This window comes from Cupressus sempervirens, chromosome 6 (genome assembly GCF_028749045.1).
Source record: "Cupressus sempervirens isolate cs-2001-9-10 chromosome 6, ASM2874904v1, whole genome shotgun sequence".
Taxonomy (NCBI): Eukaryota; Viridiplantae; Streptophyta; class Pinopsida; order Cupressales; family Cupressaceae; genus Cupressus; species Cupressus sempervirens.
In genome coordinates this window covers 379,725,222-379,743,953 of record NC_143123.1, presented here as the reverse complement: position 1 = coordinate 379,743,953, position 18,732 = coordinate 379,725,222, and the positions used below count along the sequence as shown (strand labels likewise).

Here is an 18,732-nt window from a genome sequence, read left to right as displayed (position 1 = left end):
TTTAGTAAATAATAATATTTATTATTTAATATTTATTAAACACATTAATATTGATAAATATGATCAAAGAGAAATATTTGCATAAATCTTGTAAAATTAATATATCAAATGGCTACAATTATAAAGCCTTTGTTAATATTAATTATTATAAAATGGGGGAAACAAGTGGATGAAGCAATGCAAAGGATAAGATAATTATGAAGTTGGGAGTCTATTTTAAGATCTGAAGTGTTTTTAGTTGAGTCTTTCAATAAAAGCAAAGAGTTTTATTTTTAGTAGAGATAGACTATTTCAATCAACTAGACGTTACATGGAGTTTGTTCTTAGTTAAGGGTGGTTTGAGTTTTCCATGCAGTGATGGAGCACTTTAGTGCTACTTTTGGCAACATATGGAGCAATTAGGGCTAGTTTTGCATGCAGTTCATTATGGGACCCTGTTTTAAGCATTTTTGCATGGTTATTGACAAGTTTCACACGTTATATTCTTGGGTTGATTTTGAGATCCAACATGGGGTTTTTAGGCATGATTTTGAGGAGGCAATTTTCTAGTTGGCTATCGGTTAGATAGGTGGTTGAGAGCAATTTTCAAGGGTTTCTTCATAGTTTGGATCAATTTTGACTTATTTTTTCCATGCATGTTTCTAATATTTGAATTAGGGTTTTGAACTCTATTTATTGTACATTCACCTCATTATGAGGTATCTTCTTTCGGGCTCAAATTTTTTGCACATTGCAAATTTTGAGTTGATTGTAAGAGCACTTTGTAGCATAGATTTTTTCAGCATTGATTATACAGATTCATCGATTCCTTCTCATCGATTTTTGTGCAATATTGTGGATTCTTTATTTTTATGTTGTGTTTGTCCTTCATTAAAGCTATATTCCTTATTGCATGTTAGAATCTCGATACTTTTAATTGTAGGTCTTTTTCTATGTCTTTTTTGTTTTTTCAGAAAATTGGTAAAACATATGTTTTCCTTTCAAAGCAGAAGATTTTAGGTCCTTGCATAGAATCACTTTTGTATTTGCATGTTTATCTAGGTATTGTGAATCATTCGTCTTATGTGTAATTTGTGTTGATTTGATTAAAGATGCATACGAATTATTGGTATATCACCTCATTTAGGTTTAATATCTATGATTGTCATTCACTTCTCATCCCTTTTCCCTCATACAATTTAGTTTTTAGGTGATCATTATTTAGGAACCGACCTAGCTTCCAAAGATTCATCTCTCATTTTAGGACAACCCACCACCCGAGAGAGTTTCCATGTTTCAACAAGATAGCTAGATTCTGCATCTCGCTATAAGTGCGATCCTAATTGACAATAAGGACAAAGGAAGTACAAGAATAGTTCATTCTATTATTCTTCAAGGAATAATACAGAGATCAGTTGGATAGTGAGTTCAGTGATCTTACCCCTAAAGTTGTTTGGATACTGGGTCCATCTACCTTCTACAACTCCTAATAAAGTTGAAATCTTGTAACAGGGATTCAAAGTCTCCTAATAGGTAACTACTGAATGTATTTATTGACTCCTAACAAAGTCCATCCTCTAACAAGGAACATTTATATTAGTACATCATTTATGATCAAGGGTTTCCCTAGTTAACATATCTTGGTGTTATTGTGTATGAGTATTTTGTTATAGTTGTTGATTATATTGTTCAAATGCTTAAATGTTAATAAGGTTGATAATTGTTATAATAGTTATATAATTGATTCACCTGCCCCCCCCAACCCCCCCACCCATTATATTGGTGGACTTTACTTTCTAACATATATATGTGAAAGTGTCTGCCAGACACCAAACTCACTAACAAAACATATGGTCTTGTTTGTTCGCTTGCATTGGAATATGGCTAGCCATTTGCTACACCAATCATGGGCCTCAGAAATATCGTGAATTAAAACCTTAGGTAAAAAGTGCACAAGTTTGGATATAACACAAGCAAAAATGAATTTGTGCATGAAAGTTGAATAGTTTGACTGGCTGAATAAAGATTGATTAATCATTGTTTACATGTGGTAGGCTCTACTATAGTTCATTGTAGTAACTAACAAGTTGTAGGAGTTTGGAAATAATCATATCGATAATCATACATGTGCAAAGGTTCACATAATGCTTCACAAATTTCATCATGTAGCTTTGGAATTTCTATATATAATGAGATTGCCAAGTGTAAATATAAATTTCCCTACCTTTTTGTCATCGTTGTCTATCAAAAGATTGATGAACATTCTTGAGATTGTGTTGGGTGAGAGATATGAATCCATCAGAGGATGTCCCAAAAGAGAGATGTTTGATTCCATAAAGAAACAAAAATTTAGGATAGATAGAGGATAAGGTAAACATGTGCTTCAGAGAAAGAAATAAGCTTTGAATGTGGAAGCATTGAAGAGGACTGCAAGTATGTATCCAATCTTCTCAACAACCTGAGCTATGGCTTGCAGTAGAAGCAAAACATATGAATTGTTTACCAAATTGTCTCATAGCATTGTCACCTCCTAATGCATGACTATTCACAAAATGAATTTGTTGCATGGAAAATTTCCCAGGGATTGCAAGTATTGACATAAAATAGGCTCTAAAAATCCATCAAGGCGTGAAGCATTCATTACAAATACCTCGAAAAAATATGTATCACAGAATGCCAATATTTGGAAAGTGCAAGGATCATTCAATGAATTGTTTTCAAATACAAACCAAGCTAACAATTAGAATTCAAAGTTGTGCACATTTATACTTCGAGTGTAAAAAGATTCACTCAATTTTTATGGAGATCAATGCTTACTTTAGATCAGTCATTTAACTTCTCAAATTTATAGGCTTCAAGTTATGAGCTTGAAAATGGTGACTTTGGTCACTCTTGGTTAGAGTGAATCATTTGATTATCTTTGCACAATAATCATAAGGTTCATAACTTCATCCAATTTACACAAAAATGAGTACTCAGAAGAGAAGTTAGTTATGTGAAGAATCCTATAAATACAAGGATATTTCCATTGTAAAAGCAAAATTTTGACAAAGGGGAAACTATAAAGAAAATTTTAAAAAGGCTTTTGGGTCTACACTATGAACAAAATTATTTTTAAAGTTGTAACTTTTCAAAGAAATAATGAAGAATGCATTTTGTCGTATTTCTCGAAAGTGGTCGTCACTTATTATTGCTACTTTTCGTATTTTAAGTTAGTAATTTGTTATGTAATGGTGGAATCCAATAGTCTTTCAAATCTATGTAATTGATTTGGCAAAAAATGCACTCACTTTATGGTATCTTGATGTGAATGTACTAGGATAGCTTATATTTTTGTATGTCAAGTTTTGTTATCCATATTTCATCATCATTGCATTTATGTGGTGAAAACCCCTTTGTGATCATTGTCCATTTTGAAATTCTATTTAGTATTCTTATGTGTATCATTTGGGGTTTCTTTTCTTCATCTTGTTTTAGTTTTATGTTTTCTCCTTCATGTAATTTCAGGGTAAATGTACACAAAAAATCACAAATACCCCTAGTCATGTAAAGTTTCTGCTAAATCCTTATCTCTTAATCAAACTTTTAATCCAGTCTTATATGTTGAGAATGATCTTCTAAGTAGTATGAATATTGATGAAATTAGTGCTTATTATAATGCAAATACAATACTGAATATTTAACCTTTTATTGTGATAGAGAATCTCATATATAAATTGCAGGATATAAAATGCTTATAGGAGCAGACTTTTGTAACTGTGTGTCCTATAATTTGCATTTACAACCTACTTATATATCCTTTCTAAAGGATATGTCCCTCAAGGGACATAACCCTTCCTAACTTGGCACCTATAGGAGAGAGATAAATATATCATTAAATGCCAACATTAGAGATATATTACTATTAAGAGGAAGTTTGGTCCGTACTATCAAACATGTAGGTTTATCTTGGTTAATATTCTTAACACTCCCTCTTAACCTAATAATCCTACAGAGAGATATTATATCTAGCAACACCAATATAGATGAATAAGCAAGAACTAATACTCTATATCTGTCTATCTTTTCCTCGTATGTGGTATCATAGAACATGTGATACAAAGTCATATTACTAATCCTGTGAAATGACAAATCACTGTCACTAATGATATTATACAAGATAAATATGAAGAGTAATCTGTTCATTTATCCAAGTTATGATTTTATTGAAACTGGTATTTCCATATCACAACATGATCCTGAGTATTAAAATCTACCAAAATACAGGATAAACCCAAAGAATACCAATATTCTTCCTTTATCCAATTTGTGACTCATGAACATAGCAATGTCAATATCACAATATGATCTTGAACTCATCTAAATCTTACAGTAGAACTCTACTATTTAGCACATTATCTAAGAGATCATCACCTCTCATAATGTTTTATACAAGTGTTCATTATTTTCAAAAATTGTCACCTCTTAAAATAATGAATACAAATGGTGGAGCCCATAATAGTCAATAGCCTGACAAAATAAAATTATTTTATTAATAATCAAGAAAGTACAAATGGATTACAACTCAACCATACCAAGTCCCCTCTTAAAGTTTTCTATCTTCACTCTAGATAAAGGTTTGGTGAATATGTCTATTGTCTGATCTGCAGTGCAAATGTATTCAAATTTTATAGAATTCTTGTCTACCATATCTCTTACATAATGGTAAGGAATTTCAATATGCTTGGACCTATCATTGAAAACTAGGTTCACTGAGAGCTTGATGGAACTCTAATTATCACAATGAATAATCGTGGGATTCATAACTTGCCCAAATAATACCACAAGTAACTTCCTCAGCCATACTGCTTCTCAAGAGGCCATCGTCGCTGCAATGTATTCGGCTTTTGTGGAACCCTATGCTACTGAAGACTGCTTTCTACATATCCAAGATATCATTATTGATCCCAAACTGCAACAGCATCCTGAAGTACTTTTCCTATCTTTAACACTTCCACCCCAATCTAAATCAATGAATCCATGTAAGTCTAAAGCAACTTTCTCATATTTGAGTCCGAAATTAAGAGTGCCTAGTAAGTATCTCATAATGTGTTTAACTATGACTAGGTGAATCTCCTTTGATTCACACATAAACTGACTTAAGGCATTAACTTCATAGCAAATGTTTGGTCTTGTATTTACTAAGTACATAAGAGACCCAATCATCTATCTATAGAGAGTAGAATCTATGGATGTTGATTCTGCAGCTACTTCCTTGAGTTTATGTAGATTAGTATCCATTAGAGAAGACATAGGTTTGCAATTCCACATTCCAATTTTTTTAAAAATATCTGATGTATACTTCCCTTGATTTAGTATGATACTGTCAAAATTCTATCGTACTTCCAGTCCTAGGAAGTAATGAAGGAGTCTCAAATCTTTCATCTCAAATTCTCTAGTTAGATCTTTCTTACACTGATTTATGAGATGATCATCACTTGTTATTAATAGATCATCATCATACAGTATCAAAATCACCATATCATCTTTATCTCTTTTATAATATATATTTGGATCAACTGCATTCTTGGAGAATCCTAAGTTGGTGAGATACTTATCAACTCTTTCATACCAAGCCCTAGGAGCCTGTTTAAACCCATACAGAGCTTTCTTGAGCCTGGAAACAAAAGCGCTAGGATCATGAGTTTCGAATCCTTTAAGTTGTTCTAGATATACTTCTTCTAAAATCTTTCCATTTAGGAATGTTGTTTTCACATCCATCTAATGTACCTTCCATCCCTTTGATGCGACAATTGCTAAGACTGCTCTTACGGAGGTATATTTGGCAACATGAGCAAAGGTTTCTTCATAATCAATCCTTTCTTTTTGAGAAAATCCTCTAACTACAAATCTGGCTTTATACTTCTCAATAGTACCGTCAACAGCGTGCTTTATTTTAAATATCCATTTGGAAGAAACAACATATTTTCCTTTAGGTCTTGGACCAATTTTTCAAACATCATTTTCCATGATAGATTTGTATTCTTCTGTCATAGCTTCTTTCCAAGTTGTATGTTTAATAGCATCAGAGAGATTGGTTGGCTCTGTTTTGGATAAATCACTTATGTTAGTTGTATAACCAAAGAATCTTTTAGGTCTTTTGCTTTCTCTGACTGTTTCGGAAGGTGCAACAAAGTCTTAAGCTACTTCAACTTTTTTAATGGCCCAAAGTGGTATTTTCTTTGAATTTTCTTGAAGGTTCATATTTTGAATTCCATCTTCAATTTCTTTTAAGTTCTCCCTTTGGGACCCATGAATGCAACATTGTGTCCATCATCTTCAAATGTTGTAATTGAGATTAGATTTCTTTTAATCCCTGGTACATAGAGTACACCTTTAAGAAAAAGAGTATTTTTTTATTTTAGTTTCAAAGTAAATTTCCAATTCCTTCAATGGAGTGTGTTGAGTTATCACCAATGGTAACTTCACCGTTAACCTTCTCTAATAAAAAATCTAGAGTTTATTTGTATCTTATTATATGTCTAGAAGATCCACTATCAATTACCCATGCTTTATTTGAAATTTCATTTGATAGAAAGGAATACAAAACACAATTCTCATGATCATAAGTATCTTCTTCTCTAATGACATTTGTACAATTTCCCTGTTGTTTGGAACTTTTAAGACAATTAGATCTATAGTGTTTAAATTTTTCACATTTGAAACACTTTATTTTAGATAGATTTTTCTTAGGCTTTCCATTCTTTTGATTTTCTTTTTTTTTTTCTTGAAATGCTTCTTCTTGCTTTTATAGGAGTTTGCATTAAGAACGTGAAGTTCTTCATCTTCTATTTTGGTTTCCCTCCTTTTTTTAGTTTTCTAGATTCCTCTTAAAGACAATCATTCTTGAGTCTATTAAAGTCTGAGAGCTGATCTCTGGCACTTATTCCATGTATGAATGTCTCCCATGAATCTGGCAATCCATCAATAGCCATAAGTGTTAATTTTGTGTCACTAATGATGGTTCCTATGCTTGATAGTTTATCTTTAATGCTAGCAACCCTTAAAAAGTAAGAACTTATTGATTCTCCTTTTTTTATCTGAATGTGATTCAATTGTCTTTTTTTGCATTGTTTACTTCATAGGCATTTCGTAATGCATTCATCATATCAAAGGCAGTTTGATGTTTTGTAAGCATAGGTACAATATCATTTTTAACTCCATCCAAGATTATTTGAATAGCTTTTCTACTTCCTCTACTCCAAATAGATTTGTGAGGTTCAACTAAGGGTTGTTTGGATGCTCCATCAATGAATTATTTTACATTGTTCTCTTCAAGAATCATCATGATTCTTAACTTCCAGGCTTTAAAGTGCTCTTTCCCATCAAACCTGTCCTTGGGTCTAATTGTGTAAGCCATGGAAGATAGAAGATTGTTGCTTGATGTGTACAAAGTTTGATTACTGAAATTTAGCAGAGCCTAGGTTTGATTACCAAAGTTGTGATACCATGTAAAGTTTCTGTTAAATCCTTCTCTTAATCAGACTTTTAATCCAGTCTTATATGCTGAGAATAATCTTCTAAGTAGTATGAATATTGATGAAATTAGTGTTTATTATAATGCAGATACAATATCAAATATTTAACCTTTTATTGTGATAGAGAATCTCATATATAAATTGCAAAATATAAAATGCTTATAGGAGCAGACTATTGTAACTATGTGTCCTATAATCTGCATTTACAACCTACTTATATATCCTTTCTAAAGGGTATGTCCCTTAACTTGGCACCTATAGGAGAGAGAGAGATATATCATTAAATGCCAACATTAGAGATATATTACTATTAAAAGGAAGTATGGTCTGTACCGTCAGACCTCTAGGTTTATCTTGGTTAATATTCTTAACAAGTCATACAAGAAGTTGCCCCTCACACAAAGGAAGATTGCAATCTCTCCAACTGTTAACCCTTCCTAACTTGGCACCTATAGGAGAGAGAGAGAGAGAGATATATCATTAAATGCCAACATTAGAGATATATTACTATAAAAAGGATGTATGGTCTGTACCGTCAGACCTATAGGTTTATCTTGGTTAATATTCTTAACAAGTCATACAAGAAGTTGCCCCTCACACAAAGGAAGATTGCAATCTCTCCAACTGTTGGCACTGCTCATTGAGCAAGGAAGGTCATTCTGGAGAATATTTTTGCAGTAATGAGTCAGTTTACCAACATGTTTCAAATTGACAAATTGATCTGATTGACAGTCTTATATATAGGCTTTTCTTTTAGGCCCAAATCAAATGTAATGTTAATTGATAAAAATAATTCCATTTGAATATGAATAATGATTTTTCAATGCATGAATAGAATGTTAAAACTACATATCTCTGATTTCAAGCAAACAAATTTACTTGTTAAATACACTCTTTTTGACTATTCATCACACTGTAAGATTTATACGTCTCAATGAATCCATAATCAAATAAAAATAATAGAGCGGGCATCTGTGAGACCAGACTTCAAATAAATGTATCGGGTTTTTGAGCAACTACGACACTAGAAGGTTCTTAAGGCTCTAGTTCAAGGTACAAGAACCACAATTGGAAATTCTCTTCATTCTCAAAGCACACCTTACAAGTCCAATGCCTAAATCTGTAACTGCAGTTCTGTGTGCTAAAGATAGGAGATTTGCAGGGTGCAGATTCCTTTTACAAGCACTCTTTCCCCAGGATTCTTACAAAATATAAAATTTCAATACTGTGATGAATGTTCTTTCACATATGATGTGTCTTTTAGAAGTTCGTAACAGATAGCTGAGAACCACCTCAGGCACTGGCATAGTCTCCAAGTTTCACACCCATAACCATCCATATATTCTTGTATGGCCCTCGAAGTATCTGTAAACCAATAAAAAAAGTTAGTCTATTCAATCAAATCTACAACATAATTGTGCACTCCAAATTTAGACTTTCTAGCATTCTTATCACAAATACAACTGCCGTCACCTTTTCTAGGCAAAATGTGTAAGTATATTCTTTCCTAGACCCATCTGCATTTTCTGTTGTTACTTTTACAGCCTGTACTGCTCGTGAATCACCTAGTCCATGGAAGAAAACAGAGGATGCAACCTACACATGCAGAAAAGCACACATTATAAGCAAACGCCAAAAGTAATATATCCCTGATCACAGAATATAACACCACCCCACAGGTTCATGGAAGATACGCTGAAGTTATTTACTCCATAGTATGCTACAACATATTTGAAAATATGGCCTGCAGACTGAGGATCAAATATGACAAAGAAAATGAAAAATAGAGGAGAAATAGGGCAAAATTTTGAATATTTTCAGAACAGTTTTCATCCCTTAAGCTTCCCAATTATCTTCCTCTGCTGGTTCACTCAGTGCTGTAGCAGGATCACTTCAACAATTATCTAATCGAGATCACCAATAAATTATCCTTTGCTATTGTTTCCAGAGAAAGATAAAGAAATAAAAACTGAAAAATGAAAATTTCAGTCAATCTGACCTTGTAACTTGATGACCTTCAAAGGACATTAAATCAACAGATATCACTAGTGATCATGGATCAAAAGTTTGTACCCCAAAAGGACTTCCCCAAGCACATAAAATCAAGAGAAAATTTCTGGCCATTGATTAACTTCAGGCCCTCACATTACTCAAATAATAGAATTCATGATTAATTATCACAAAGTTTTAATCCAAAAATCATAATCATTGCACCAAATTGGGATTGAATAACATATTTTCTGCTTTTCCTAGCTCCAGCCATTCTAGGACTGGTGCATGGGTTATCTCTGAAAATAAGTCTGGCCAACCAGGACATACCATTGATATTTTATCAAACTGTGGTATGCAATACCAACAGCAATGGTTCAAACTTCAGGTTACCTTCATACCAATGATATCACCTGACCGCTAGACAGCATTCTGCAAGTTCTTCGATTGATAGTATAATTCATTGTTTTAAAATTATTACTATTCTTACTGAAATTATTAGCATCATCATCATTGTTATCATTATAATTGTTTTTATCGTTCTCTTGTTTCCCTGGTTTATAAAATCCACCAGCAGGATATTTTCTGCTTCCCCCAGTCCATAGTAATATGACTACTGAGTACCATCTTCTATCCATGCTTTATAATAAATTGCCAAAATATATTATTCCCCATGTTCGAGCTTCTTATAATATGGGAAGAAATTATCTCCTCACATGGGTCTGTAGCAGTGTAACACAGGGACTTTCCCCCTGCCCCACAAACCCCATGCACCCGGGTCGGGGACATTTGCATTCCCAAGTTCCCCACCACCACCTTTGCACCACAATCTCACAGCCGGGGGTTTCTGCAAGAAGGTTGCAGCTGCAGACCTTGTGATAGAAAGGGGGTTTACTGGCTACTGTAAAGGTCACCATTACAAACACAAACACACACTCTACATATACATATTCTTGACTGTATGTATATGATTGTGTGCTTTTTTTAGTATCATAGTAATCATACAGTTCAATGTGATCATCTTTATGATATTTATGTTGCAATTTTGCTAGGTTCAAGTATTTGGTATTATAATTTATTAGTTCTTACACTTGTATACATCATTTGATAACTAGCATTTGAAGTACTATATGTATAGTATATTACAACACTGCTGCCATCAACCCCCCCTCCCCCCACACCAAATTGAAGCCTTGTTTTCCCATCCCAGAAACTCGTCCCCCAGCACCCATGTTGCATTGGTCTGTAGTCAACCACGTATATAATATTATCTATTGTTGTGGAAATATGGTAAACTTTTGTAGAAAAATAATCTTTAGCACTCTTTGGTGATTTTCCTCATTATCTTGTCCATTGAGGGTGTACTGATCAGTTGATTAGATGATGTATTCATCCCCAGATCTTTGATGATGAGTAGATCAGATATGATCTTTTATAAAAATGGCCAGAAATGATTACATACGTTGTGTTTTCAACTTAATCAATTTGAATTCTAATGGGAGAATAAGGTAGTTAGGAATTTGGCACCCTAACTTATAATTCTCAATATTTTTGACAATTCCAATCAAGACTCGGCGGAAACCCACATGTTGTTAGGATTTTCGTTGCAATGTAAACCAGAAGTGAGCAATTGATTGGAAGTTCAACCAAACTTGATCTATACTTAGAGAGATTCTATTCAAAACAAAGATTAGGCTTAGGCCTTGGCAGTCCACTTGTGTTCCTCTATCTTGCAGTTTAAAATCTCATGAGTAACTGGACCAACCACCACTCAATAGAATTGAAAATCCACTAAGTGCTTGGATCATGGCTTGAAAATTACAACTTCTAACTCACTCAGAGATCCAGACTTGCAAACTAGGAGTTGACTTGTACCTCTGCATTGCCCAAACTTCACTTTATCAACACATGAGACTTCAAAATTATTGCCAGACTAATACAAATTACTAATTTACAAAGAAAAAGTGGGGGTTCCCATTTGCAAGAGGGTGATGGTGTGAAAAGGTCACAACACGATGCTCCTACATCAACCTCCTATCTCACAATGTGTAGGTTCACAACTTCCATAGTAGACTGATGGCAAACAAGACTAAATGCCATTGCAAGAACAAACTGAATAATTGCCTATCCACTAGATGACTGCATACTCCACCTCCAAATAAATGGTTTGCATGCTTAGTTAACTTGGACAACTTTGTATTTGTCCCACCCATCACCATAATTCATCGAAAATCATAAGACCATACACCTTATGATTCCTCCGCTAAATCTATGGCATAATTTTATAATCTATTTTCCATCGAGTTCACTTCTCAATAGCAGTGTTTGCATTCATAAACAAAGAAGAAAGCCAAAAAAATCCAAGCTTCTTGAAGAATATGATTCAACCTCAAATTGTAGTGCCCTTTTTATTGATTTCATCAAAGATTACCCTTTGATGATAAAATGGAAGATCCAAAACGAGAGCTTATGCCTCAGCCTCTTTATTGGTCCCCTGAAAAACATTCTAGAAGCTACAAATGGTACCTAACTATTCAAGTCCTTGATTAGGCATTGTACACATGAAAACCCCAAGTCAAGTCATCAAAGTTCAATTTTTAGATAAGAATTTGTGGACTTCCTATTTGACAGTGGACCTATGTACGGAAAAATATTGGAGCCTTAGGCAATATAGTGATTTATCATTGTCCATGCTCTCACAAAACATAAGAGGCCTCACAAACAATGTCAAGATATAGATATGGTCCTTCATGCCCTTTCGTTAAAATCTCTAGCAGCTCCTATTCCTTCCAAATTGAACCCTAGTAGATACCCTAGAGCTAACTTTGACGGACCAAACAAAATATCCTAAGAATGCAAACCTTTACAGCCAGGCTTACCTTTAGAGAAGCTAGAATCTGCATTATATCTGACTAGAATCTTCCAAGGCTCAACCCCGACTAGAGCATAAGCAAATCTATTTAATAGCAAAAGAACCTCATGGCTTAACAGATTCTTGATCCACATGCCCCCAATTTCTCTAGGTCTATTTCCAAGAAATAACATGAAAGTGTTCCTCAAGAAACATGAAACCCACAGCAATGTTTCGAAACATTGTCAAATAAAGTAGCATTGAGGTTTCTTGTCAGTAATGATCACTAATATTGCATTACTTCAAAGTTCAAAAATATTAACCAGTAATTTTTTGCACTTTTATCAATGTAGAAGACTTGTATTAAATTTTCATTGATTATAACCCTTCAATTAGAATTGATGGATACCTCATCTTGAAGTATATAGAATCTGAAACAAATACTTCTCTGAATTTCTTGAATACTGTTCATAACAGCTGAGCCTGTGCAAGGGATAAACCAAACAATCCTAATAGATTTTTAAAGGAAACATAGCCAAATTGGAATCTATTTATAATACCAAATCAGAGATAATTAGGTTTCCAGACAGTGAAAGTTGAAACTAGTCTATCATCAGCCAAATATAGCAGTTCATTTAGTGATTTCAATAAGAAACAAAATTGGGCATGAAATGAAGAACATTTTTTCTATATGGTCTATATGGTTAGTTCTTACCTCCCAATCTAAACAGTATATCATTGGTGCATATTGGGATTCTTTGATATGTGTAACAAATTGTTCAAATGTAAGATAGCTTTCAGCAGCCCTCCAAGTTTTTGCAGCTGTGACAGCCTGCGGTCACCCTTCTACATGTTCACAGTTTGTCATAAAGAACAAGCAAAAAGGATAAATTAAATACATTAATAACAAACCCAATTTAACAAGAAAACAACACAATAAATGTTATTCACTAAACCAAATATGAACATTGATACCTGTCCAACATGCATCTCTTCAACTTTATTTGGCTTTGAAAATAAGAAAGCAGTTCTAATTCCACTATTTTCCTCAGGCCAGTCGTTGCGCATCAATGCATCCATCTGCAAGATTGGGAAGGAAAAACCAAGTACTCATTAAAAATTGAAATGTATTTAATAAAATTATTTGTTCGCACCTTTTTAAAAACATCACATTCTCTATCCAGATAAATTGATCCCTTTCATATATTTATTGCCACACAAATTAAATCATGCAGTTACAATGCTTTCTTAATCCTCTGTGTCCAAACCAGCTCTCTCCTTAAGATTTTATTGACCTTTAGTATTATCTTTGTTAATAACCATGAAATGCTGTAGTCGATAATGGATCAGAAATACAATTCAAGCATGTCATGAAGAATTCTTATCTCTCAAAGAGCTGCCCCTTAATGTTTATAGGGGCATACATACTGGATTACCAGTTAACACGCTACAAAAGAAAAATAAAAGACATTCCATGGTTCTTTTTACTCTAAATGGTGAATTGATTGTTGATTTCTAAGATCTAGAAGAGAGGTACATTATCCATGTTACCATTCTTATAAAGAGGTGCTACACAAGAGTAAATTTATTAGTTAGGTTTTGGGAGAGCTGAATGTCAGAAGAGGGTAAAATATCTTCAGGATTCCATTCAAAATATATTGCCAACGTGGTCCTCAAATATAGTTCTTGTTATCAGACATGACAACTAACATACCAAGTACTAGTTACATGGAATCTACTGAAAGTAATCATTTAATATTCTAGTCAAAAATTTGTATGTTGAATGAGGTTACAAAATGCATTTAAGTTGACTAATATTATGTAAAACCCCTATCGGTTTAACTTAAACAAACACCCACTATTCAGATGTTTGGCACTTCTTCAAACACATGCAAGCAAACTTGATCTTTAGAGCATATGAACTTTTAGATAGATATATGCATATAACTAGATCTAATGCCAGCATAAGGATTAATTCTCCAACTCATTCAATTAAAACCACACATACACAACTCAACTGGAAATCGATATCAGACTGTTGATAAACAATTAATGAGCAACTCCCGACTTTATTAATTGCTTTAGCACAATTTTCATTTATTGAACTTGACACAATTATGCGCAAGTCGAAATAATGAACCTGATAATCAAAATACACAATAACTAAAAAGCTTTTTCACAAAATGCAGCTTGGAATGCAATGCCAGGATTGAAACCAATCTAGGTGCTTGAAATGCAAGCATAAATAACACCTGAAAAAGACGTCGGAGCAAGCCCGACCAGGTTGATTACAGTCGCCAACAATGATGTTTTTCCTCTGTGATATTCGCCGCTCTAACAGAGGTGACAGCTGCCAAATACCAGAACAGGCAGCGCTGAAGAATACAGGTCAAAGCAACCAACTATAGTGTTTTTGGACAAGCCCGATAGGGAAATCAGTGCCTATTCCAAATGCTGAAAATGCTGGCCGAGCGCAGATGGTATTGGCATTTGAACGTCAATGAATTTGTGGACTCCCTATTGCAGTAGGAATGTCATCTCCAGGCACAGGAAGTAGGCATCCAATACAGGAAATGGAAGACATTAAAGTCAACCCAGTGGCTCAGGTTGCAGATGAATTTCCCTCCAAATTGGCAAGATAAGACTCACGCCACACTACAATTACACATGTTTGCGTGCAGAACTGGATACTGAAATCATAGACGCTGATGGAGATTACCCAAAGTGATATAGACACCACAACGATTAACACCTGGGAAATGAATTCCTCAAACACTCATGCCCAACACAGATAATGAGTTGCTCAACAACAAGACTCCAAACGTCAATTCTCCAACAATAATGCTTCTCAGCAACAGCAGTATCTATATGCAAGATTCAAACCTCCTTGTGACAAATAAATACACTACAAACTCTCCACACAAACTCTCAGCACAAACAATTTCTTCCAGAGCAAGAAAAATATAAAAGTGAAAGACTCAATAACTCGGATGCAAACTCTTATAACTCAGCAAGGGAATTGAATTCACAGATCAGAAAATGCTCTCAAGAAAACAACAAAAACAAATTAGTCAACTGGATAGATCATTTGCTTCATAAAGCAACCTTTTATAATCCACTTGGCTTCACCAACACACCATTAATTAGAAGCTTCCATTTAATTCTTTTAATAAATGACCTTTTTAGCACAAAGCTTCATGAAGAAACTTTTCACTTAAGAGGCTTCAACTTCATAACACCAAATTATAACATAAAGTACTCTATATTAATGAAGGCCCATTAATAAAGTTATAAATATTAACTCCATTAATTAAATGCACCAACCAAATGCAGATTGCGACCAAAAACTAATGCCACCATCGCACTGCCAAAGACAATAATTGCCAAAAGTAGACTTACTAAAAATTAGCAAGTCCACAATTGAGACCCTCAAATCTCCTTGCCAACTCATGCGGGTTGCAATGATGAACTAACCTGGCCAACATCAAACACTCACCAAAAATGGGGAAATTACATATTAGCAAGTGTTGGGTTCTTTTTTGTCAATTCTTAAACTTTGTAGTCTCGTTATCATTGACATTCACTATCAACTAGCTTGTCTGCAATAAAATTTAAAAATATAAATTTGATGTCCTTTTGAGAACAAGATATATTCACTAAATTGTACCACATATGGACAAATTGGTGTGGTAAGTGCAAGGGGAATAGGATTAGTTCAAATTATCTCAAAATTCTCGTACCATTTGTACCGTCTTAAAATGGACTGTTTACCGTACAGGTAAAGTAAATGAACGCATACAGACCATGGAACAGAATAGCAGAATTATATCTGCATATGCCAAACATACATTATGCTTCATAATATCCGTAATAGTAGATGATTCCCCTTTACAATGATCCCAGATGGGATATAAATACTATCCGCCGAACCTTTCCGGAGGAGTCCGTTGACCACAAACATTATGTCCGCTACAAACTATTTACCCGTCGGCTACAAAATACAAAACACCGACGACAATCATTCCGTCGGCTACAGAAACACCGCCAGGACCATCCAGTCGACTAACACCATCCACCCAAAAAGAAAAGTCGTCTCCGAACGAAAATTACAAAATATCTGAGACAAATTAATAAACAAAATACATTATCAGAGTGACTACAACAAGAAAAATCTGCTTCTGTCACATCACTTCCACATTCATCCCATTACATCTGGAGCCTCTGCTAACACAATACTGTCTCCTCAAGCTGACCTTGATATCCACCCGTGCTGCTTTCTCTGCTTCCAACACTGGGTCCACTGAGCTAAGTGTCGCTGCACTGCCTCCAACTGGATGATTAGCTCCTCCCGAGCTCTCTACGCATCCACCAAGACAGCCTCCCGGCCAACACCAACTCGCAGTGCCTCTGGTACACAGAAAGTCCATCCTTGCAGCAACTTCAACTCTTCTCAACTGGTTAGACTCCCACGACTGATATCCACAACGACTGGGGTTCCAGGGGGCAACGCCCCTGGCCCAAGTGCGCTCCTTGTCACAGTACAGGGCAGGGTCGAGGGGCAGCGCCCCTTGTCGCGAAGACCAAATTAGCACTCTGAAACCCACACAAAACTGCATGGAACACACTGTTTCTGTCATTTTCTGCCAATTCCACACTCTTTCTGGCAACCACTGATGCTTCCCCTTCCCTTTGGCATTATCTGTCACTCATTTTGAACAACTTGAATCTATTGTCTTTTTTTTTTTTTTTTTTTTTTTTTAAATTATTATTTTAGAAAACCCCGCACACCCATCTTCTACACAAACTCAACAATCTCTCCTCCGCAAATGAGAATCAAAACTCCAACAATCTTTCGCTGAAACCACTCCTCCAGCAATGAGAAGCTCAACAATTCTTCCGACAATGAAAACAGACAGATAGATCATGCTGCGGAAGACCTCCCACGAAAGAGTCTGCGGGACATGTCTGCAGGAGCTACCCACGGGACAGTCTGCAGACATCTGCCGCGAGACAATCCGCAGACCTCTGCCGCGAGACATGTCCGCGGGAGCCACCCGCGGGACTGTCCACGGACCTTTGCTGTGGGACAGTCCGTAAACAGCTACCCGCAGGACATGTCTGTGGACCTCTGCCACGGGACAGTTCGCGGGAGCCACCTGCGGGACAGTCCGCGGACAGCTGCATCTGCCCGCAGGACTTTTACTACTTTTTTTTTTTTTAATTAATTTTTTTTCTTTTTCTTTTTCTTTTTTTTTTAATTTTTTTTTTTTTTTTTTTCCAATTTTTTTTTTTGACAGAAATAAAATAAAATAGAAAAACAGCACCTCAATTTTGCCTCCAAGCGTCGCCATTCTGCAACGACGACGGATTCAACTGGCCATTCTGTGACAGCGACGGAGTCTTCCTGGCACCATATATTTGCAATTTAAATCTGTTGACTACCGAAGGCACCTCTTACTCGTCCAATGTCTCCAATTTTATCATCTGATTGTCGCCGACCTCCCGGGTCTGATATGGTCCAACCCATCTTGCCTTAAACCTTTCCTGTTTGATTTCATCACGACCGTCGTACTTGAGTACCAACTGCCCCGGCGAAAACTTGTTGAGTTTGAGATGTTTGTCATGCCAGGCCTTACGTCTGTTCTGTATCACCTCCGTTGCCCACTGTGCCTGCGATCGTCGCACATCTAACTTATTTCCTTGCTGTCGGCACCCTTCAACCAATTTTATGGTGCAATGCATTCTTTTCTTCTTGTGCGGTCCGTTCACCGTGTACCGGACGATGGAATTTTTCTTTTTTCTGGGTCTGTATTGTATGTTCTTCCCTTCTTCAGCCGTAACCTCCTTTGCGTCATCTGCTTCTCTATATTCCTCCGGACACTCATTTTCCTCCTTTTTCTCACCTTCGTCGACCCTTAGCATATTACAACTCGAAAAGAGTTCGTCGTCTTCTATTTGCCAATGGTAAAGGCCATTCACCGAGTCTAGGTCGTCGTCATTCGATCCTCTGTCTAGTCTCAATATTCCTTCTTCGTCTGGTTCCATTCTCCTCTTTCCTTCGTCGTCATTTCTTTCGTTGTCACTGTCACCTTCACCTTCTGAGTCTGACGATGTTGCCTCCTCACCTACCATTTGTGTGTGCAGGTCAATTATGAATTTTTTGCCTCCGCGCTCCATTGATAGGGTATTTCGTTTCCAATCATGTTTTACTTTTGCTTGCACCAACCAATCCCGTCCCAGAATAGCATCATATCCTTTTCTTTTCAATAGAATGACCACAAAATCCAATAAAAATGGTTGCGTACCAATGGTTACCGGTTGCGCCCTCAAGGTTCCTAACGGTTTGATCCCATGCTGGTCCGCCTTGAGCAACTGGAATGTAGGTGGCCACAGCGT

At 35.6% G+C, this 18,732-nt stretch overlaps 1 protein-coding gene across 1 annotated transcript in view; it reads right to left on the bottom strand.

Moving 5' to 3' along the window:
- Positions 1-8,370: 8,370 nt before the first annotated feature.
- The window catches only part of LOC149552644 (uncharacterized), a 112,877-nt gene continuing 102,515 nt past the window's right edge, over positions 8,371-18,732 (bottom strand). Inside the window, exons 3-6 of the mRNA XM_089788219.1 lie at positions 13,312-13,416; positions 13,052-13,168; positions 8,970-9,092; positions 8,371-8,861 (exon numbers count right to left, since the gene is read on the bottom strand). Coding sequence (XP_089644345.1) covers positions 8,790-8,861; positions 8,970-9,092; positions 13,052-13,168; positions 13,312-13,416 — 417 coding nt within the window. The 3' untranslated portion in view covers positions 8,371-8,789. The remainder of the gene's footprint in view (positions 8,862-8,969; positions 9,093-13,051; positions 13,169-13,311; positions 13,417-18,732) is intronic.